Below are 23,241 nucleotides of genomic sequence, written 5' to 3'. Positions count from 1 at the left end.
AGGATAAATTGATGAAAAATCTGTCAGCGTCATAAATTGGGCAATGAGTATAGGCACTAGACGCTATTAGACTACTATATCCAATAAATTAGCCACTTTAAAAATCAACCAGATAAATGACAGATAATTTGTCTACTACCACATGTTCAAACATCCTGCTAAATCACATATAAAATATGAATCTTATCAATGCTACTATAAAATTCAATGAAAATGCATGATAAAAGATTGTAAAAATAAGATTAGAAGTGGACTAAGAAACATTTAAAGAACAAATGAGAATATTACACAAAAAAGTTTCCTCATAAATGACTGAACGGTTTAGACTGGGCTGTGGCATGACACCTGGATGTACAGTGGTGTGAAAAACTATTTGCCCCCTTCCTGATTTCTTATTCTTTTGCATGTTTGTCACACTTAAATGTTTCTGATCATCAAACACATTTAACTATTAGTCAAAGATAACACAAGTAAACACAAAATGCAGTTTTTAAATGATGGTTTTTATTATTTAGGAAGAAAAAAAAACCAAACCTACATGGCTCTGTGTGAAAAAGTGATTGCCCCCCTTTTTAAAAAATAACTTAACTGTGGTTTATCACACCTGAGTTCAATTTCTGTAGTCACCCCCAGGCCTGATTACTGCCACACCTGTTTCAATTAAGAAATTACTTAAATTGGAGCTACCTGACACAGAGAAGTAGACCAAAAGCACCTCAAAAGCTAGACATCATGCCAAGATCCAAAGAAATTCAGGAACAAATGAGAACAAGAGTAATTGAGATCTATCAGTTTGGTAAAGCGAACCACAGTGAGAGCCATTATCCACAAATGGCAAAAACATGGAACTGTGGTGAACCTCCCCAGGAGTGGCCGGCCGACCAAAATTACCCCAAGAGCGCAGAGACAACTCAACTCAACATCTAAAGAACTGCAGGCCTCACTTGCCTCAATTAAGGTCAGTGTTCACGACTCCACCATAAGAAAGAGACTGGGCAAAAACGGCCTGCATGGCAGATTTCCAAGGCGCAAACCACTTTTAAGCAAAAAGAACATTAAGGCTCGTCTCAATTTTGCTAAAAAACATCTCAATGATTGCCAAGACTTTTGGGAAAATACCTTCTGGACCGACCAGACAAAAGTTGAACTTTTTGGAAGGTGCGTGTCCCGTTACATCTGGCGTAAAAGTAACACAGCATTTCAGAAAAAGAACATCATACCAACAGTAAAATATGGTGGTGGTAGTGTGATGGTCTGGGGTTGTTTTGCTGCTTTAGGACCTGAAAGGCTTGCTGTGATAGATGGAACCATGAATTCTACTGTCTACCAAAAAATCCTAAAGGAGAATGTCCGGCCATCTGTTTGTCAACTCAAGCTGAAGTGATCTTGGGTGCTGCAGCAGGACAATGACCCAAAACACACCAGCAAATCCACCTCTGAATGGCTAAAGAAAAACAAAATGAAGACTTGAGTGGCCTAGTCAAAGTCCTGGCCTGAATCCTATTGAGATGTTGTGACATGACCTTAAAAAGGCGGTTCATGCTAGAAAACCCTCAAATAAAGCTGAATTACAACAATTCTGCAAATATGAGTGGGCCAAAATTCCTCCAGAGCGCTGTAAAAGACTCGTTGCAAGTTATTGCAAACGCTTGATTGCAGTTATTGCTGCTAAGGGTGGCCCAACCAGTTATTAGGTTCAGGGGACAATTACTTTTTCACACAGAGCCATGTAGGTTTGGATCTTTTTTTTCCCTAAATAATAAAAACCATCATTTAAAAACTGCATTTTGTGTTTACTTGTGTTATCTTTGATTAATAGTTAAATGTGTTTGATGATCAGAAACATTTTGTGTGACAAACATGCAAAAGAATAAGAAATCAGGAAAGGGGCAAATAGTTTTTCACACCACTGTATATGTGTGTGTGCACACATGTGGTTCCCCAGTGATTAGCATACAATAATGAGATTTGATCCAAGACATCTCACATTTAATTTTACCAGAAATCTCTTCCAGGCACACATGGTCAGGACAGAAAGCATTATCTTGTTCTTTTTAGAAACTTCCTAAAAATTGTCTAACTTTACTTCCCTTTCTTTCTCTTCTCAGTCCTGCTTCTTCTCTAAGAATAGGACCAGGAGGCATGTTATAGAGGAATGGATGAAGGGAATTAGGGATGTTGTTGCGGATAACAATCCTTATTAAGCAGGTTTGGTGAGGCAAAGTGGGGTTTATCCTGGCAGCTTTGGGGACCAAGGCTCATTTGGGTCATAAAGCTTAACGACACAAGCAATTAGCAATGGCCTCCCCTTGGATGATAGCAGGAGGCAGCTGGACTTTAGATTAGCTGACCTGAGCTGCAGGGGTGGGGAGTCTTGCCCATGGATGGCAGTCCTTGCCAGCTGTGACCTTTTAAGCTGGTCTTGGGTTGGTTTTATGGCTCAGTAAACCGATCGGTGTTGTTAGAAGGTAGCACATAATAAAGCACTTTCAAGCATTTAAAGTACTTGTAAACAACAAATCGTGTTTGGTTTACTTAACATGACTTATATGTTTAATTGACCTGGAAGTCTTACCTGTGTATTTAAATGCTGTTATTCTCTAGTTCTATGAAAATATGTGCTTAATATAAAAGAAAGAAAGAGTAAATCCAGATTTACAACTGTTTCTGAGTAGCTGTTAGCTGGGCTAATATAGCGTTATAATTCCAGGTGGTGCAAATATCTAAAGGCTAAATACCAAAAACCACTAGCGATATTGTATTCCAGTGCTTTAATAGTGAATCTCCTGCACGCAGGTCAAAAATTAAAGCATTGATTCAACCATAGGACCATGAGTCTTGAAAACATAGCTTTGTGGGGGTGAACAACCAAAGCAGGCAGTAGGGTGTGTTGCCCCAAATACAGCTTCCACAGCTGAGCCAAGCTTCTATTTTTCATGCATTCTTTAGTTTCCTTCCACCTCCAAATAACATGCCAGTATGCAGATTAGCTACACTAAACTGTGCCTAAGTGTAACTGAGTATATAATTGGTGCCCTGCAATAGACTGGTGTCCTATCCAGAGTTTAAACTTTGTTTAAACAAATATATTTAATGTTTTACAGAAGACACAGTACAATGAAGGTACAGTAAAACATTTAAATGGTGCAAACGTTTAAGAGAAGGCCGTACAGTATGTCTGTAAAGAAGGCCGTATGTCTGTGTACATCAGAAATCATTGCAGTTCTTCCAATGAGCATTCAGTGAGTGGAATGCGTGGCCCTTGGAAATCGACAAATAACTTGAAAAAAAGATGCTGTACATACAAGCATTCACAAACACCACCTGCTCATTACAGGAACTCAGCTGGAAGTTATCGTTACATTAACCTTACAGTCCTGAACTCACTCCAAGTCATTTCCACATGTATGGGCCATTAATAGAGTTCCTGGATGGCCAGGTTGTAACAGGGATTACACTACTATGATATAGGGAAATTAATGTAGCATAATCCCTGTTACACTAATGCACTTATCCCAGTGTTTCACAAGAGCTTGTCTGCCATTAAGTAAAACATTTTCTTAGTTCTTTAGCGCCATAATCAGACTGCATTCAGCTTCATATTTGAAATGCTAGCCGCACAGGAACTCTTATAACTGTGTTCTGTTATTCTGCATGATCAAAAGTCAGTTTGAATCAATATGACAGGAGGCACATTTTAAATTTATACTCAAAAGATGTATTAGGTCTGTTTCAAATCATCCTTTGAAACACTGCATGAGGGATCATGATTTCTTCTCACCCTGTTATTCACCTTTTAGTACCCCATCTCACTTCAGCAAGCTAGGGCTTACTGGCCATGGATGTCGGCATTTAGAGCATGAGACCTGCCATCTGCCCTCTAAATCTGTAGCAGAGACACCTGTATCAATGGACCAGTAAGACAGGTGGCCTTGTATGACCTGCTTAGACAATGCCTTCACAGGCAGCTCTAATGGGCCGGGATGCTTTAAACAGCATAAGGTTCATTTATTAGTCACTTTAACCTTGGGTCCATGTGCAATGATTTCCCATGTTTTCCATGGTAACTAGATACAATGTAACCCATTCAGATAAACCTACATAACCTACATTTGTGTTTTCAAGCTTGTAAAAAAATTTCAGGGTTTAAATCAGGGTTCAGGACTGGAAATTACAAGCACTGCTTTTGCCTTTCAGCCTAAAAGTCTGAGCCCAGTTAGGATCATACGAGAAGGATTAAATTAGAAGGACATGTAAGCAGATAGTGATTACGTACTAAAGATATAATTAGTAACCTAATCTTTTTCATTACACAAAAACTGCAATCTAATCTGATTAGCCCTATTAATCGACCAGGAACATTGTATTTGTTTCATAAATCACCAGATGACATTTTTCCATTAGTACATTGAGCTAATGTCAGATTTATGCCATCTTTTAATAGACATGCTGTATATTCCGGTGCATTGTTCTAAGATTCTACACGACATACAGTATATAATACTTTTCTTAATGCTTTATTGTCAAAATTAAATGATTTAACCAGATTTGTAATATTCCATGTATATATTTACAGCTACACACAAACTAATAATTCATGATCTTGAGTTTTCAGAATGTGTTGATAAATTTTCTATAACAGCAGCGCTATTACATTACATTAGTAAAGTACTAAATATTATTATTTTTACAGTGTAAATATAATTTTTTACTTTTGAGGCAAAAGTGTGTATCAGGTGTAATAACCCATTAAAAACATTCTTACCTACAAACATTGTTGCCTGCGTCAGTCCATTCGCCATACATTCATTATCATAGTAGTGAATGGTTAGAAATCATTTTAATACACTTCTTTTTTATTTTACCTGTCTGCCTTCAGCATGCAATGTATTGTGTCAAAATATAGATTATGGATATACATTTACCCCAACCTTTTTTTATCTAGCCCGAACTGCTTTACTGTTTTATATACAACATACAGTACATTAAGATCCTTTGTATTCTATTAATAGCATTATTCCACTATAAAACTCAAATATCCCGTTTATGGCTATTCCCCACCGTCCTCCTGATCCTCCACATTCTCCTTCTATAGCATTCTTCTCCCAATATTTGTTTCTGCTCGGTTTACTTGTTTACTGTCCCGTCTGTGCAGCCCCCTTCCCTGGTGCTTAAGCAGTTTATCTTTTCTTTTCCACACTCCAACAATAGGAGGGGAAGTGAAACAGTGGTTTAGCTGGTAAATGCCATTCAGTGGAGCTCTGCTGGAGAGGACAGGGGGTATTACAGGCCAAGAGAAAGCCCTTATTCAGTTGCAAACGAGTTTGTGATTACCTATTTGCAGAGTATTACAGCGTGATTGGGTGTTAGCATCCTGATGGTGCGTGTGTCAGTGTAAGAGTTTGTAATTGTATGACTCTCTTCACTCAGGAATAGGAGAAGCCTGGGTGATAAGGAGATAACACTAATTAGTTCTCCTCCCAGCGGCTTGTTAATTGTGAATATCCCAGGCTGTGGTAAAACCGCCTCACCCCCACTAGACGTGATTTGCCTGGTGGCAATATTAGCAGCTCATTTTAAAGCAGAAAGACCTGTATTTAAGCCTGTTTTATTTAATTATATGGGCAAGGGGGGTGGGAGAGTTTGAAATCTCACTAAATCTTTTACTTCACACAATGAAGCATTACAGAGTTACAAAATGACTATGTGAGGCAATGTTGAGTAATATAGCACAAAAACAGTCTATATGCTTTGCACACTATTGACTAACAAAATGACATAGACCAAAATACACCAATTAACTAGATAAATAAATAAAGTTTAATTATTCGTAAAATATGTATTAATATTATTTATTTAAAATATTATTTTTATTTAATTTCATTTCTAAAGCTGTATTTTAATAATAATAATGAATAATTAATTAATATATATCTTTTTATAAAATCACTGCCCTTATTATTATTACAACAATAATAATAGATAATAACATAATAATAATTACAAAAATTTATTAATGTTTATGCTACTGAGAGATGTTTAATATTTATTCTCAATTTACATTATCTGAATTACTGACACTAGGATGTAGCTCTATCAAGATAGCTAGCTAGCTCGGTGGGAGCTCAGGACAGCTGAGTAAGAAAAATAAGCATGAAAGTGATTTCACTTCAGTCTTTTAAAACCAGACGTATCAGCACAAGTATATATCCAAAAATCAATAGAAGGGCGGCACATGCTCACATCTTATAATGATATCATTCTTGTAGCTTAGGAGGAGTTAAGCAGATTTAGACTGAAGCCCTCAGAGTTTGTGTATGTGCGTAGGGGAGGGAGGCGAGATATTGCTTTTATTTATCAAAATCATTTGTTCATACTGACACATTTAGCCCAAAACTGTTGCCCTAAATTGCAAGTCCTAGTTATAATTTCATACTTTCAAACCTCCACAACTTCAACTATACATATACTAATGGACTACATAGTATGCTAAAAGTAAACTAAACCGTATGCTATAGGTGATTATATACTATAGGTAGTGTTAAATCTGGAACTTTGACATACTGTTTAGTGTCTCAGTGTGCTTTGAGATGCAGCCAAGTTGTCCCCACAGCGAGGGCACAGAAAAGGTTTTATCCTGTTCCAGGGTGACTGAGGATATGGTGTAACTTAAAGTGTGCAAATGAATTTACATGGTATTAAGCAGGCATGTAAAGAAAGAATCTGGACCACTTTAAACAATATGCCTCTCTATGGTTTAAGCAATATGGCTCAAAAGTAAATTCCTATTAAAAATGACTGACAGACAATATTTTTTGATCATTAAATAAATAAATTATACACTTCCTGGTAAAAAAAAAAAAAAGTCACGCACTCTAAAATTTCCTCAACACCTTTGATTACACTGCAGAATGTTGTGTTCAGTTCGTGTGTGAAAATGATTCCTTATGCTCCCAAAATCACTCATTCATAATTTGAGTCCTGGAATATGTCTGTGCCATCAGCTCATCAACTGACGTCATTTTATTGCCACATAACGATGCTGTGTCTAGACCTGGCCGACTGAAACAACCCCAAACTCTGCTTCCATAGGCTTGTACAGTGGCCACTAGGCACGATGGGTGCATCAGTTCACATGCTTCCGTTCTTTCCTTGATGCATCCACCTCTTTAAAATAGGATAAACCATTCAGACCCCATAACTTTTTTATCCATTGCTCCAGTCCAGTCTTTATGCTCCATAACAAACTGAAACCTTTTTTTCTGTTCAGTCTCACACAAGTGGTTTTCTTATGGCCACATGGTTCTTAGTCCCAATCCTATTGTGTTTGTATGAAAATGTTCTTACGTTTACTATTAAACATAGCTATGGCTTTTACTGTAGATTTTTTACCAGGCAATGTTGCCAGGTGTTATCTTAAGTAATCTTCCTTCATGATTTTTTCCCAACCACATTTGTTTTCATAAAGTTGACAACTCAGCACTATTATTTTAGATCACTTTGATAATGTTTTCAAGGGTTCTTAACACAGTTCCAGTAACGTAAAGTCCTATTAGTGTTTTTTTTTGCTTGATGCACCCCAATAATTTTACCCTTTTGAAATACCGACCTTAAAAATAAAATAAAAAATTGTCCGGGCAGTGTATATTCAATCTCCCTGGAGCATTTGTGTAACACATTTCCTGCCACAAAAAAGTCTCATGACTCATTTTGAATGAATAAAAAGTAAATATAACATCTGATTAACACTTTACATCTGTAGAAAGATAAGGCACTAAAATCTCCTGTCGGCGACTTTGCATTTGTCTAACAGGTTCCAGTCTTTCTTCAAGCTGTTTATCTAACAAACAATTCACAGACAGAAATTCTAATACTAATTGCCCCTATTCTCTTTTTAACAGCCAACAACAAACCATCACACTTAACACCACATGAGCCTGAACGCCTCACCCTACGTTCATGAAGGGCCACAGAAATCATTTACTTCTTATTTGTATGATAGAGAAAAAGAAAAAAGAAAAAAAAAAAAAAAAAATATATATATATATATATATATATATATATATATATATATATATTTATATTACAGTGTAGACAATTTGTAGGTCAAAAAAGCATTCACACTCCAGTTAAATGTCATGTAATAAAAATATTAATGTGGTTGTGTATTGCAGCAAGTTACACAACTTTAAAACAATTAGCCTAAATAAACATGTTGTTAGCTATCCTAAAACTGAATGTATTCCAGGGCATAATGAGCAATTTGATCAGTCGGTCACCTCAGTGCTCTCTCCCCCCTGCTAAGTGCCTAATGACCGAGGCGTATAATCCCCTCGCAAAACAACTCAAGCACAGATGCTAATCGCGCCCTGACTATAAATGCTCATGACTTCTGGCCTTTCTCCTTTACCACAACCTGACACACAGCCGTCCAGCAGCTTACACAGATTAGTCTGGTCAATTATATACAGCTGAAACGTCCTGAGCTGGATTTGTAGTCCGGTGACACTTCATCTACTTCGGATCAGCTTGTGCGCAAACTTGGACAAAGACGCGCAAAATGATTTAAAACTTTTGCTTTGTCGTTTTTTTGGGGGAAAAAAACACACTAAGAAGAAGAAAAAGAAGAAAAAATGTTTCCTTTACCGATGTTTACCGCGGAACAGGTGGCCCGCGTGTGTGAGAACTTGGAGGAAACCGGGGACATGGAGCGGCTGGGCCGCTTCCTGTGGTCACTTCCGGCGGCGGCCCCCGGGTCTGCGGCAGAGGCGCTGCACCGCCACGAGTCGGTGATGCGCGCGCGCGCCCTGGTCGCCTTTCACGGCGGCGACTTCGACGCGCTTTACCGCATCCTGCAGAGCCACCGGTTCACGCGCGAGTCTCACGCCAAGCTGCAGGACTTGTGGCTGCACGCGCATTACCGGGAGGCGGAGCGCATGCGCGGCAGGCCGCTGGGGCCCGTAGAGAAATACCGCATCCGTAAGAAGTTCCCGCTGCCGCGCACTATCTGGGACGGCGAGCAGAAAACACACTGTTTCAAGGTAAACCCAAAAGTTCACGATATCAGCCAGAGTGTTAAGTTAAATCCACGTGTTTAATAAAAATCAACTTGTTCAATTAAAACAGTTATAGCTTTAATTAAACATTTCTCAATTAAGCGTGTGCATTGTATCAACCACTGGCAGAACAAATGATTATTACTTTAACAGGAGCTTTAAGTATCCAAACATGTCCGTCCAAAAAACTATAAATGTTTTTTTTTTATATATATACAGTGTAGACTTTGCACGTGAAATAAACCATAAAGCATGAATCATAATTTACTTTAATTTGAGCAAAGGTTTTTAACATATTTTATACGTTAGGATAAATCTTAAAATACCTGGCCCAAACTTTGTGTGGGGAAAGTTACACGTCTAGAGAAATTACGTCACAAATTTAATTTAATCCAATTTTATTTGAATAGTTTGCAGTGGAAAAATGCCACAAAGCAGCTTTAGAAAAATAAATATTCCACATTTTATATCCCTAATGTAGCAAGCTGATGGTGAAAAGGGAAATTAAATCCCTGAGAAGGAGACATTTTCTTGACTTTGAATAGAGTGATTATAAACATTTCCCTTTCACATCTGTGTGCTATAAATTAAAATGAATATTTCAGCTGTATAACTGAGAATTTTTTAAATAGTTTTTCTATGAACTCTATTTTGCTGAAGTTATGAAGTTCAAGTTATTAACTGATTTGTGGTGTAAACCAGGAAACACAATGTACACACATTCTGTGTGTCAGGCAGTCTACTACCAAAACTACACATCTTGTGTAGGTTTTTTTTTTTAATGTTGCCATTCACCATCCATGTTTTGAATGTCCCTCATTACTAATACTAAAATATTTCTTACCACAAGAAATATACTTTATACTGTTGCTCATTTTCTGTCTATTAGATTGGTTTTACTTTATGGTATTATTACTTAAATTTATGGAGTTTACCTAGGCGGTATTTGTTTCCCTCTTGTGGTTTTCATTGTTACTGCAGGCCAGGAATAGTTAGGGCATTTATTCCTGGCCTGCAGTAATAATGAGAACCACAAGAGGGAGACAAATACCGTCTGAGTAAGCTTCTTAAACTTACTTATATGTCCTACATACATTGTCATAACGCATTTATTTTTATATACAGTATATAAAAAAGTTAATGCTTAAGGAAAATACACTATAATTGTTATAATTGTATTTTACTAAATCTGAATAAAACAGATAATTATCACTTATTTTTACATTGAACTTGAGATCTTGATAAAAAAAATAACCAAAAACTACTGACCATTTTTAACATACAATATTTCTCCACTACTCAGGAAAGGACACGAAGTTTGCTTAGAGAATGGTACCTACAAGACCCCTATCCGAACCCATCTCGCAAGCGGCACCTAGCCCAGGCCACGGGCCTCACACCTACACAAGTCGGAAATTGGTTCAAAAACAGACGCCAGAGAGACAGAGCAGCATCAGCAAAAAACAGGTAAATATCTTAAACACAACTCCAAGTGCTAACTTAAATTTAATTCAAAAGCAACAAAGAAATTCAATAAATTTAACTGTACAATCTCTTTTTTCCTTTTCCTTTAAGACTTCAACAAGACCCAACTCTTCTCCCATCTGGCAGCTCTCCAGAATGTTCTTCCACAGATCACAAAGGCAGGTCGGAAAGCAGTGACTGCAGCTTGGGTTTAGGATCTCGGGACACCAGACCCTTTACGCCAGACATATCAGTCAGCAGTGACAGCGAGTTTGAATCCTGAACCCATCACCAAAACCAATAAACACACACATAAGCTTGCAGAGACATGCAGAAAGAGATGTAATGTAAAACCCGGCTTCGACACCACTGAGACTCACTTACTCTGAAGGATATTGAGAGTAACCTGCAGCAAATATGAAGTGATAATCTGAAGAGTGTGTGGTTTGGATCAGAGACAGTAAGGGGTTTTGGTGAATCTACTTTATAGTAAACCTGCACTTAAAAAGGACACTTAAACTTTGATTGGTTGTTGCCAAATAAAATAAAAGTTTTGCATAATTGTAACAACAAGTTTATCGAAATTGTACAGCTGGGATAACCAGTAAAACATCAGTAACAGAGCTCACGAAATCTGTTTGAGGTAATGTCAAAACTGTTATTTCTAACCTGTATAATAATTAAATGTATAATATAAAAAATAGCCATCTGGTCAAAATTTTATTTTAAAAAGATGGTGTGGTTTAACTTTTAACCTTATAAAATTCAAATCATGTGTCGTAAAGTTTTCCTAATAATTATACCATCCATGAAAAAGAAAAAAAGGAAAATATTTCTATATTATTATACAGTATAATATTATTCTTATTGTATAGAAGGTGGAAATTAATTTTAGTGAAACATGAAACGGCTGTTCTGTAGGTTTGGAGTAATGATGCATACATTTGACAAGTAATTGCTATGTATACAGAATGATTCATCATCTCCACAGATACCACTCAAACTTTCTATAATGGCATTTTTTTTTTTGTAACTTTGAAAAATTCTATTTGATAATGTATTTAAATCTTATTTATGTCTGAGACTAATCTGTAGTTTTGCATCAGGTTGCATCACACAATCATGTTGCTATTTCCCTATAACATCACACCACAACATGATTTATTTCCTATATACTGTAGTGCAGCATAACAAGAAGACTGCAGTCCTTGCTGAAAAAAATCAGCTTGGTTTGACTATTGAAAAGCTGCCCAAACTCCGGCTGAGTGGATAAAGCATGTCAACTAATCTTTAGTTTCCACCTTTGAAACTGTGTTGTTTTCCTTCAAAGCAATGTCTTCAGTACAATACACTAAATATCTCACACTATACCCCTAATAAATATAATAGGAAATATTAAATATGTTACATATTTTCATCTACAGAGGTGCCAGTATATACTGTATGTTTGGATCGCCTGACAGGTTAGTTCTTCCACCCACCCAGTACCTGGGTAATGCTTGGACTGTCTACTCAGAGCTCTTGTAAATGTTTACACCCTTGTCCTTATTATGGCTCCCTGGTACTCTATTTTGACACAATGCAGTAATATGCTGCTTGTGGCCTAGGTGATACCTCTACAGCAAATAGTTATTGTCATTTAAACAAACTGTTTGAATGAACTGGATATTGAAATTATTGCTTTAACATTCAGCCATTTCCATTATTGTAGATTCATTATGATTTGTTGAGGTAAAACATGGGCTGGATAGAGCTTTAAAGCTAGGATTAAAAAATTTTTGTTGCAGCCACTGAGTATTTAAATATAAAAACTATACCCAGGCCTGGATATCCAGTGTGCACCACAGTTTCTAATTCGACAACCCCTAAAGACACTTACCAAACCCAATAATCAATAGACTAGTTGAATTAGATGTGCTTGAACAAAAGAATAAGCGAACTTTGCTGGATATTGGCCATCCAAGACTAAAGTTAAAGAGCCTTTCCCTACAGTATGTAATTACAACATATCCATACATATAATAAAACTGAAAAAAAAAATTGCAAATAGAACACATCAAGATGGTTTTTTGAATTTTTGTCTGTTGGTTTGTTTGCATGCATCACGTAAAAACTACTGAACAAATTTTAATGGGGTTTTACATGTGTATTTGGCCGAAATTTAGGTAACTTATAGTCTTTGTTCCATCGCAATCGGTCTACGGGTGAGAAGATATGCTACTTACTTAAATGGAAAACCCCCTTATATCATTTTACCTTGAAAAAATCATTAGCGCATCTCATAATTCAACAGATGGCACTGTACATTTACTTAATAAATGTGATCTCACACCTTCATTCCTTAAATGTCACAGTAACACGTAAAAATTTTAGTAAAAGTGTAAAGTTGTAAATTTTTTAAAAATGCGCTTTTTAAAAATTTACTTTTCTATACAAATGTGACTAGTTTAGGTAGAAAATTCTATTAGTGGAGGCATTTTTCCCTGAATATTCTCTCAACAGGACACAAAGTTAAAAACATTTTGTAGCCTATAAACTAAAAGGAGCTATATTTTAACCAATGTTGGTACATTTAGCATTGATACATTCTAGGTAACTCATTACCCATAATTATATATTTAAATTTAAGTGATATATGCCCGATCAACAAGCTTGTAAACAAAAGTCTATATTGACAGTTTCCTCACTCAGACAAGGGATATGAAAGCTCAAATTCACGTCACAGCATCTAGCAGAAAAAACAGATGTGAAAGCAACACCTTGTGTATACTTTTAAGATCTGAAAAAGTGTCTGAGTGAGAGCAGGTTAGGAGGGAGGGAGGTAAGGAGGGAGGGATGGCAGTGGGAGTGACTGCTGTCCTGTATCCTGCCTATAGCACACATCCCTACAGGTCTAAAGAGAAGTAAAGCATTTCCCCAAGAAGCAACTCCATCTGATTGTCTTATTGACAGTTATTTATACAGTTAGAGCTCCAGGAGAAGGAGTTGCACTGCTGTAGGCTGTGATCTGCCCTGAGCTGGGGGAGGATGGACAGTGCAGGGAGGAAAGTGATTGTCTGTGATAATGGAACTGGGGTAAGTCTCCTTTATTACTGTATACACACCACCTAATGTTGGGGAAAACAATTACTTAAAACATGCTTATCGTAATATTGTTTATGATTTTTTTCCCTTTATGACATGCAAGTAAATATTCATATATCTTTCTTTCTTTCTTTTGTTTTTTTGTTAAAAGTTTTTTTTATTATTTATTTTGGAATGATAAATTGTACTCAGTCTTTTGCACTGAAGCCAGTATGCACAGGGTGTTATTGCCTTCAGCTTTTGCTGATCTGTTTGGACTTGTTCAGTAAGGAACCTGTGGTTATGACTCCTACATGGCCTTAAAAGGTGGTGCAGAAAAACAGAGCACAGTGAATGGCCAAAAAATCAGGAAGTTCTGTACATGCGGAAGTCCATTAAAGCCTGTCCTGGTAACTGTGGTAACATGTGACGCTGGTGGATTTATTTTTAACTTTTTTAATTTATTTATTTTTCTTTTTAGCCATTTTCACATCTCACAGAGAAACTATTTTGCTTTTTATCCAATTAAAAATACCCACAGGGGTTAACTGTGTGTGTGTGTGTGTGTGTGTGTGTGTGTATGCGTGTGTGTGTGTGTGTGTGTGTGTGCATGCATGTGGGGGTGTCAACACATTTATGCAAACAATTAAATATACAATTACTGAATCAGTGCACAATTGTTGTCATTTAAAGAAGACTAGCTATAGGTTGTTAAATCAGAAGTGTTTGAAAGTCCAATTTTTAGCACATTGAAAATCGCACCTTTAATGTGAGGCATTTTTTTTTTTCTTTACTTAAGCATTTTTTTTTTTTACTTCAGCATTTTTTTTGAGCAGGCTGAGGAATGTGTGTTTCCCCACTAAGGCATGTCAGGGCACTGACATCGTCACAACTATAAAGTAAAGGAAAGAAGCGAGCACTGAACATTTCATTCTGACCAACATAATGCTGTAAACATATTGTTTTGAAGCTTTAATAAAGAGAATAGAAGAGATAGGATAATATCATCTAACTTGTGCATGGCCCTGCAGTGCACAGTGATGAGGATGTTTATAGTTTTTAAAATACTGTACTGTGCAAAAGTTTACAGAACATTTAAACAGCTGTCATAGGTCAAGAATTTATCCAATTTTTTTTATACATTTAAGAAAACTATAAGCAGTAAACAGTAATTGATGAAACAAAGTATTAACATCATGCATGCAAAACCCACTAACGTTTGGATTTTTAAAAATTTATTGTTTATTGCTTATTAGTAAAGTCATAAAATTATCACACAAAATAAACATGGTGGGCAGTAACTGCTCGGATCCACTGTTGTACTTTCTGTATGAATAGTTTGACTTCTTTTCAACCTAATCAAACATTACTTCTGCTTGAAACGATTTCAGTTCTCTTGCCAAAGCTGATTAAAATATGGATGTATTTTTTTTATGATATTGTATTGTAACATAATATTGTTTCCCATAATTGTTTTTTGAATTCGTAGTTTGTCAAGTGTGGTTTTGCTGGGTCTAATTTCCCAGAGCACATCTTCCCAGCACTCATAGGACGTCCTGTCATACGCTCAGATACTAAAGTGGGAAATATTGTTATCAAGGTAAGACTTACAGTGGAGAAATGCTTTAGTATGAAGTCCTACCTCTTCCTATCTCAAAAAATGAATCACAACACTATACAACGGCATTATTTCTCTCAAACATATAAATCATAGAAGTGTTAGGGTAAACCTTAAACTATTCTTAACTGTTGTATCTTAGACATAGCAATGATACCCTCATCCTATGTACTTTTATCTTTACAACCAATATAACAGGAGACACTGACCTAAACAAAGTTATGATTTAAACAATTTTACAATTTAAAGTCAACCCTCACTTTATTAAACATGATACAATCCTAAGTAATTATCATATGCATTCTGGACTAAATAGATTCTGTTGTTTTGGTTGAAAATTATTTAACCACAAAAACTCCATCACAAAAAAATACTTAATTCCTCTGTCATATTATTTTTGAGTTCTTGGTACAATATTTAAAAGAATAAATAATGGTAAGTTTACAATAATATGAATAATAACCAGTAAATCATTTTGAAGTGAGTGGCATCATTGGGTCAATTTTTTGTCAGGTCTCTCTGACTGAAACTCCCCAGGTAATGGTAACAACAACAACAACAACAACAACAACAACAACAAAAAATCCTGGCCTTGTTCCAGCTGTATAGTGGTTTGGAAACGCTGAAACACCTGGTTTTAGACCATACTAATTCACTAGTATAGTGTAGGGCCTCCTTTTGCAGCCAATACAGCATCAATTCATCTCAGGAATAACAGATACAAGTCCTGCACAGTGGTCAGAGAGATTTAGAGCCATCCTTCTTGCATAATAGTGGCCAGGTCACTACATGATGTTAATGAAGGAAAAAAATTCCTCACTCATTCCTCCAAAACAACCCAAACTGGATTAATAATATTTAGATCTGGTGTCTGTGCAGGCCATGAGAGGTATTCAACTTCATATTCATCAAGCCACTCTGTCACCAGACTTGCTGTGTGTATTGGTGCATTATCTTCCTGATACACGGCACCGCCTTCAGGGTACAATTTTTGGGTGCACATGGTCCTCCAGAATGGTTTGGTAGTCTAGCACAAGTATTGGGTTTTTTGGAAGCAATTTGGGTTAGCACCCGGACATCCCTTTTAGACAGCCTCCTCTTGCATCCACAGTTACTCCTGTTGGATGTGGTTCGTCCTTATTGGTGGTATGCTGACATTACCCTGGATACCGTGTGATATACATCACAAAGACTTGATGTCTTGGTCACAGATGTGCCAGCGAGACGCGCACCAACAATTTGTCCTCTTTTGAACACTGTTACTTAATATGTCACCCATAATATGTCACCCATAAATTGCGATATTTTAAGCAAAACTGTACTAATACTCTGCTAATTTAACCTTTACACTCTGCGCTTAGTGGTAAATATATATATATATATATATATATATATATATATATATATAGAGAGAGAGAGAGAGATAGTAATATAGTTCAATGTTTCTTTTGTCCTTATGAACTCCATTATGTAACCTATAGGATCTGATGGTGGGAGATGAGGCGAGTGAATGCCGCTCCATGCTGGAGGTCTCCTATCCTATGGAGAATGGGATGGTACGTAACTGGGATGATATGCTCCACCTGTGGGATCACACATTTGGACCAGATCGTCTGAACATCAATCCATCTAATTGCAAAGTGCTGTTGACCGAACCACCTTTGAACCCTCTGAAGAACCGGCAGAAGATTGCAGAGGTCATGTTTGAGACCTACAAGTTCCATGGCATCTACATAGCCATCCAAGCTGTGCTGACACTTTATGCACAGGGTAAGACAGAGATCCACTATTTTTCATGATGATAAAAGAAAGGTTCAAATGTTTGTCCTAGACCCTGGAGCTAATCTGTAACACTCACAGCCAGCAGGAGGGAAATGCCTTACATAGAAAACATCATATTAATTAGTTAAGCTTGCAACTGCTAACCTTTGCTCATATGCTTCAGGTCTGCTGACAGGTGTAGTGGTGGACTCAGGTGATGGTGTGACACACATCTGTCCTGTGTATGAGGGTTTCTCTCTTCCCCACCTCACACGCAGACTTGATATTGCAGGACGTGACATTACACGTTACCTCATCAAGGTGTGGTGCATATGCTAGCTGTTTGCTTTCTTTGAACTAGAAAACTCCATACACCTAAATGAAAGAAACATCAGAGCATGAGCTCTCAGATGCCAAGCATGATCAAATTGAGACATATGTTAATTACAACCATAGTATGTTGCTTATAATCCTCACTGACTGGTAAACATTGGTGTTCTGTGATATTTTCGCTCCATGTGGCCAGTTGTTGCTGCTGAGGGGCTATGCCTTCAACCAAACAGCAGACTTTGAGACAGTCCGGATGATGAAGGAGAATCTGTGCTTTGTGGGTTACAACATAGAACAGGAGCAGAAACTGTCTGATGAGACAACATTTTTGGTGGAGTCTTACACGGTAATGTTTATAAACTCCCTAATGTTATGTCCTAAATGCAACAGGAACAATACCTGGTGTATAATGCTGTATGAGCAAAAGTGAGACATGTGCACAGGAAATTAAATATGCAAACTTTTATATTGATTACTTCGGTTCAGCTGCCGGATGGGCGCAACATAAAAGTCGGTGGAGAAAGATTTGGGGCTCCAGAGGCACTTTTTCAGCCGCATCTCATTAACGTAGAGGGAGTCGGAGTGGCTGAGCTTCTCTTTAACACCATCCAGGCTGCTGATATTGACCTCAGGTTAGATAAACCACTGCCATCTAAGTAATATTCTGTTCCGATGTTTATAGAGACCTGCTTTCTCAATCACTTTTCTCTCTGCAGTCAAGTGCTCTGAGAATACAAACTCTAATTCACAGGATTTTTCACAAGATCATAAGATATTAGGTGAAAAATAATTGTTTTTACTACAGAAACAAGCAATAGAAGTGTCTTAGGCAATAGAAAAACATTTGAACATTCATACAGTGGATAAATGGAAAAACTTTACATTCTGTTTAAATTCAAAAAGTGTTTTACAGGAAATTAAATGTGTGTGTGTGTGTGTGTGTGTGTGTGTATGAGAGAGAAAGAGAGAGAGAGACTCTATTTTAATGTGTAATGCCTTTTCTCTGCAGGGCAGATTTGTACAAGCATATCGTGCTGTCTGGAGGGACTACCATGTATCCTGGACTGCCCTCCCGCCTGGAAAGAGAGATTAAGCAGCTGTACCTAGAAAGAGTGCTTAAAGGAGATGCAGAAAAACTCTCAGTATGCTAACACAGTTCTTTAATTAAAGCTTCTTATCATACACGACTGCTAATCCTAAATTTACTGTATCATTTTATAGCTGATTTTCAGGATTTAAAACTTGTGTTTGGACTATATCATGCTGAATCACTGTAGTTATACTTGTACAATAATAAAAAAAAAGTCTAACTTACACTGTAATATAAGCCATAATCATTGACAGATTACATCTACTGTGTATAAGTGGCTATGAAGGATTCCCAACATAACAACTACTGATACACAGTTCAGAAGAACATGGCAAATACTAGGAAGCTATTTAAAGTGCACATCGTTATTAAAGCAAAAAAAAAAAAAAAAGTTGCTTACGCAAGAATATTCCACCCACCTTCAGGCTACATAATCAAACCCCACAACACTCGTTGTCTTACTCACTCGTTGCTTTCTCTCCTTCTTTTCCTGCAGAAATTCAAAATCCGCATCGAGGACCCTCCTCGCCGTAAGCACATGGTGTTTATGGGTGGAGCCGTGCTGGCCAACATCATGAAAGATAAAGAGTCATTCTGGTTGTCGAGAGCTGAATATGAGGAAAAAGGCCTGAAAGTGCTCGACAAGCTTGGCGGAGGAACAAAATGAATCAGTGCTTACATGAAAAGAAATACATTTTTGCACAAGCACTATACTATCATAGAAATACATATGATTTGTGTTGAAATGATCATGAAATGATCTGATTATTATCATGGATAATAGAATGCTAAGGAAATATGAATAAGGAGAAACATATCATTTTATTGACTATGGAATGGTCCCCAATGACCTGAACTTTCCACATTTCCCTGCCTCACTATTATTGTACAATTGTATGTAATATTAGCCTAATCACACTGCATTGCAACATAAGTTGTTAAAAGTTTTATTTGTAATTAAGAAGAGAAAAAATGGCTCCAATAGAAATGTGTTCAAAATGATAACTGATTTATATAGTTTTATTACTCCTGTAATAATTGTCTCTTGTTCTCTTACTCAGCGTTGATTGTTTTAAAGTTAGAATCTTAGCAATATCCATGATTATAGTTTTAAATATATACTTTCCATGCCAGAAATCAGCTTTCGCATTCAGTCTGAGCAGAGACTGTCAGTTGTTTTTCTAATTCCTTAAAAGGGATTTTCAGCAGAAAGGGTGGGGTTTGTTAGGGAGATAGGAAAGACTTTTCAGCAGAAAGCTTCAAAAATTACAAGCAGTGCCTTTATGATGCAACCCTCTTAGGTGTTTCTGAAAATGTTGCAGCAATAGAACCTGTCTTCATTCCAAAGCCATTGATTTGCTGACATCAAGTCTGTTTTTTTCCCCCAATATTTCTATAACTTTCAGAATTTTTCCACATGCCACACAAAACTGTACCGGGGGCATCTGACACTGCTATTTTCCCTATTTGAAAGGAGTATATATCAGAAGAGAGTACATCCATAATAGTCACCAATGTGTTGTGAGCTGCAGTAGTTCCAGTTTCAGAACTAAAGTTAGTACTAATATGACTTCAGCTAATATCTACAGTATATCTGCATCATATTCTACATATAGGCTATATCATCACTCACAAATAAGAATCCTGCCCTAGAGACATGATTAAAGCCACAGATCCCAAGCCAAGTTTGACTGGCCTTATAACATACCTCAAACTTCAGCTCAATAATGCCCAGTTACTCACTTGGGTGGCTGTACTATAACAGGTATTACATACTTGCTTATCTGTGTCAATCTTTAGTTTTTCTTAGGCAATATCATCACCAAGTCGTAGCATGTTTTGTGCAGCTGCTGTTCTGTGCTTCCGCATTACTCTCCAGCAGGCTATCATCATTCTCCACTAGGGTGGCAATCAAGAATAAAGAATGATACACAGTTAATGAAAGTACATTAGGGCCTGTCCATGTTCTGAATGCAAAACAGCTGTACTAAGTGTCCACAAACTGCCCAGAAATAGCCGCGAGGAAAGAAAGGAACAGTGTTGAACACTTATTACCCACAAAGATTTAATATCATTTGTTACTGAAGAAAAATACAGCAAATTCATACCAGTGCAATGAGGAGAAAAAAAGCGAAGATTTGCACTTTAGCAATTCAAACATGCGCATATGACATTGGTGGCACCTCATTATAATTGCCTGCATGCAGAAATCACAAATTTTAAACACATCATTCCAAATATAAAGTTCATTTGCACTGATTGTTAATATTTTTCTTGCTAAAATTAAATAAACACTTAAATAGAATAAGTTCATACAATACATCATGGCAATAAAGTGTTACAAACTCATTAGCATCTGCACAAGATCCAGTAAAACAGGATAAGACGGTCAGTTCACACAGCGAGAACCAGTCAATCCATTTAGCATGTTTATGTGATCACTTAAAGCACCATGGGGTGTTACCATTAAAGCACATTCAGCGAATGCAACACAGTACAGCTGCACAGTCCAGCCACATCTTTGACTGGAAAATTCACTATGACAAAAAATAAAATCAGCAGTATCATCTTAGAGACTATTTACATAATTCAAATACAATCACTAAGTCAATGCAAATTAGCAAATTTACCCAAATTTGTAGGGTTGACATTATTTCATTTGGGCAGTAATGAGCAAAACAATAGAGCTCAAAATAAATTACTATTACGATTTTCCAGTTCACTGTTTAAAAAGATACCAAAAGACAACCTCAAAACACTGGAACATAATATCTATTTACAAGACTGAAAATGCTTTCATTTTTTATTTTAAATTTGCTTTTTTTTTTTTTTTTAAAGATTCTCAATATATATGTATAGCTCAAAGCACTACAATACAGCTGAAAGAGCCTATTTTTTTTTTTACTGACTCACTAACATTTAAGGCATCTCAGATGCATACATGTAAATGTACATAATATACATATATATACTTATTTACTCATCCAATGGTTAAAAAAGATGCTGTATAAAGAAACCATGTTCAACACTTTGGTATTGAAATTCGGCAGAGAATCTTGGCAAACACCCTAAAGACAACTAGAACTACAAATACAGTATTTATATTCTGTGTAGCAGATAATTTAAAAGTAGGCTATAGGCTCGTTCCTGAACCCTTTACTGGCAACTATTGCTTTAAGCATTATTACCGAGCATCACTCCTCATTAACCTTCGTAAACTTCATGTTTCGGTCATGAACTTCCTTTTTCTTCAGTGGTTGTGCAACCCACCCTGATCATCAGTTTTTGTAAACAGTAACACACACATACATTCACACAACTTCTTTGCAGTCACTCGAATCAAATCACTATGGAAAACAGGCCCAGCAAAAGACCAGTCAAGTCCTTACTCTTCACATGCAGACTCCTCGAGATCCACAGCGCCGCCTCTGGTCAGCCTGCGCATCTTGCTGAAGTCGTGATCTTTACGGAGGTAGGATAGGGTAGGGGCAGCCAGCTCATGAGGCTGTGTGTGTAGAGGAACAGGATGCATCTCCCCTCCGTTCCTCCAGAACAGACAATAATGCTGTGGCTCGTTTATGGCAAACACCTCTGCGCAGGTTCGGGTTAACACTTCCACACTCTCGCCTGCTTTCCAGTGGAGAGTACGGGTTGCACAACACTCAGTATTCTGGAAAAGAATACGAACAAACCTCTGTAGACACACACACACACACACACACACACAAACACAGAATATGGTTACTCAGGATCGAGCTTTACATTGGTATTTACCAGTGTTTTTTGGCACAACAAAGCATGGCTTGAAAACTGTAGGTATACCATGGTTACCATAATCCATCTCTTAATAATTTATTATTAATTATATTATGTAAGGCACATGGTTTGGCAAAATGTCTTTTATTTTTAATGCACCCAGAGTGAATGAATGCAGTTGCCATTTGTCATTGATTAGGTGTGCTGCTACACCAAGGTAGTTATGGTTACTTACTGATGTCCAGTAGTCTTTAGTAAGTGCTCTACAGTGATTGTGTGTAAAATTCCCCCACACAAATGTGTCTCTACTCACTGCTCACATGACTGACCGCAGTAGGCTCCGAGCCACCTCATTCAGGATCATCATTCACAGATGTACATCTTTCTTTAAAACATTTGCATCGTTTAAATGTATTACTGCAGCTAAGGGGCTCATCACCGTACTGTGCTTGAAATCTGCTGTAAATGTCAATCACTTTTACACAAAAAGTGAGGATTCATTACGTCCTGGTTTGACTTGCACATCCCTTGTATTAGCATCCAAGTAACATTGCTCAGTAAATGTTTCCTGTTTCTTTTTTTTTTTGTTATGAAACCCCCTGCAGATTATATCATCAGGAGATCATGAATTTGTATCCCAAAGATGCCATAGCCATCTGTAGCTGGGAGTCATGGGAACAAATCTGATGAGTCTCTTCAGGGAGATCAATCGTGGACATTTGTGAGATCACGTATGCCAAAGAGGGCAGAATGCATTTTTTAAAATCCTTATTATGCCCCGGCATACATCATGTGCAGAAATTCAAAAAGATGCATTTGTGTGGTTTCATTTTTGAAGAAAGCTTGTGTTAGCCTACACCCTGCCATTTGATCAGGGAGAGCTGACTATGGGAGGAAATGAGCAGTGAACCAATTTGAGAAGAATGATGGGCAAAAACAGCTGAAGCTTTTATTTAAAAAAAAAATTCTTTGGTTACAGAGATGAAGGGTAAGACTGGATTTAGGTGTATAGCATTAATTAACTGACTGCCATAAAGTTACTGTACATGTTTTTTTTAAGTTATGTTTACTCCTGAGCATCTTATGTTATTTACTGCAGTGTT

The 23,241-nt window shown here is 37.0% G+C and overlaps 3 protein-coding genes across 3 annotated transcripts in view; 2 read left to right on the top strand and 1 right to left on the bottom strand.

Annotated features, from left to right (window-relative positions):
* The first annotated feature begins 8,633 nt into the window (after positions 1 to 8,633).
* six7 (SIX homeobox 7) lies at positions 8,634 to 11,086 on the top strand. The gene is made up of 3 exons (XM_053507340.1): positions 8,634 to 9,041; positions 10,360 to 10,523; positions 10,632 to 11,086. The coding sequence occupies exons 1-3, from the start codon at positions 8,634 to 8,636 to the stop codon at positions 10,801 to 10,803; spliced, it is 744 nt and encodes a 247-aa protein (XP_053363315.1). The 3' UTR covers positions 10,804 to 11,086.
* Positions 11,087 to 13,399: 2,313 nt separating this feature from the next.
* Positions 13,400 to 19,387, top strand: zgc:101810 (uncharacterized protein LOC493612 homolog). The gene is made up of 8 exons (XM_053507231.1): positions 13,400 to 13,595; positions 15,073 to 15,183; positions 16,683 to 16,971; positions 17,147 to 17,283; positions 17,489 to 17,638; positions 17,779 to 17,924; positions 18,302 to 18,434; positions 18,879 to 19,387. The coding sequence occupies exons 1-8, from the start codon at positions 13,548 to 13,550 to the stop codon at positions 19,047 to 19,049; spliced, it is 1,185 nt and encodes a 394-aa protein (XP_053363206.1). The 5' UTR covers positions 13,400 to 13,547; the 3' UTR covers positions 19,050 to 19,387.
* A 523-nt stretch (positions 19,388 to 19,910) lies between these two features.
* Positions 19,911 to 23,241, bottom strand: part of rin1b (Ras and Rab interactor 1b) — a 42,111-nt gene continuing 38,780 nt past the window's right edge. The window contains exon 11 of the mRNA XM_053503551.1: positions 19,911 to 22,076. Within this exon, the coding sequence (XP_053359526.1) occupies positions 21,768 to 22,076 (309 nt within the window). The 3' untranslated portion in view covers positions 19,911 to 21,767. The remainder of the gene's footprint in view (positions 22,077 to 23,241) is intronic.

This window comes from Clarias gariepinus, chromosome 1 (genome assembly GCF_024256425.1).
Source record: "Clarias gariepinus isolate MV-2021 ecotype Netherlands chromosome 1, CGAR_prim_01v2, whole genome shotgun sequence".
NCBI classification, from domain to species: Eukaryota; Metazoa; Chordata; class Actinopteri; order Siluriformes; family Clariidae; genus Clarias; species Clarias gariepinus.
This window is presented reverse-complemented; position numbering and strand designations above follow the sequence as displayed.

Excerpts from the sequence above, each read along its gene's own strand:
- zgc:101810 (XM_053507231.1), top strand. The coding sequence starts at position 13,548 with ATGGACAGTGCAGGGAGGAAAGTGATTGTCTGTGATAATGGAACTGGG. Across the intron at positions 17,925-18,301 it reads GCTGCTGATATTGACCTCAG|GGCAGATTTGTACAAGCATA; the intron begins GTTAGATAAACC and ends TTTTCTCTGCAG. Across the intron at positions 18,435-18,878 it reads GAGATGCAGAAAAACTCTCA|AAATTCAAAATCCGCATCGA; the intron begins GTATGCTAACAC and ends CTTTTCCTGCAG.
- six7 (XM_053507340.1), top strand. The coding sequence starts at position 8,634 with ATGTTTCCTTTACCGATGTTTACCGCGGAACAGGTGGCCCGCGTGTGT. Across the intron at positions 9,042-10,359 it reads AGAAAACACACTGTTTCAAG|GAAAGGACACGAAGTTTGCT; the intron begins GTAAACCCAAAA and ends TCCACTACTCAG. Across the intron at positions 10,524-10,631 it reads GCAGCATCAGCAAAAAACAG|ACTTCAACAAGACCCAACTC; the intron begins GTAAATATCTTA and ends TTTTCCTTTAAG.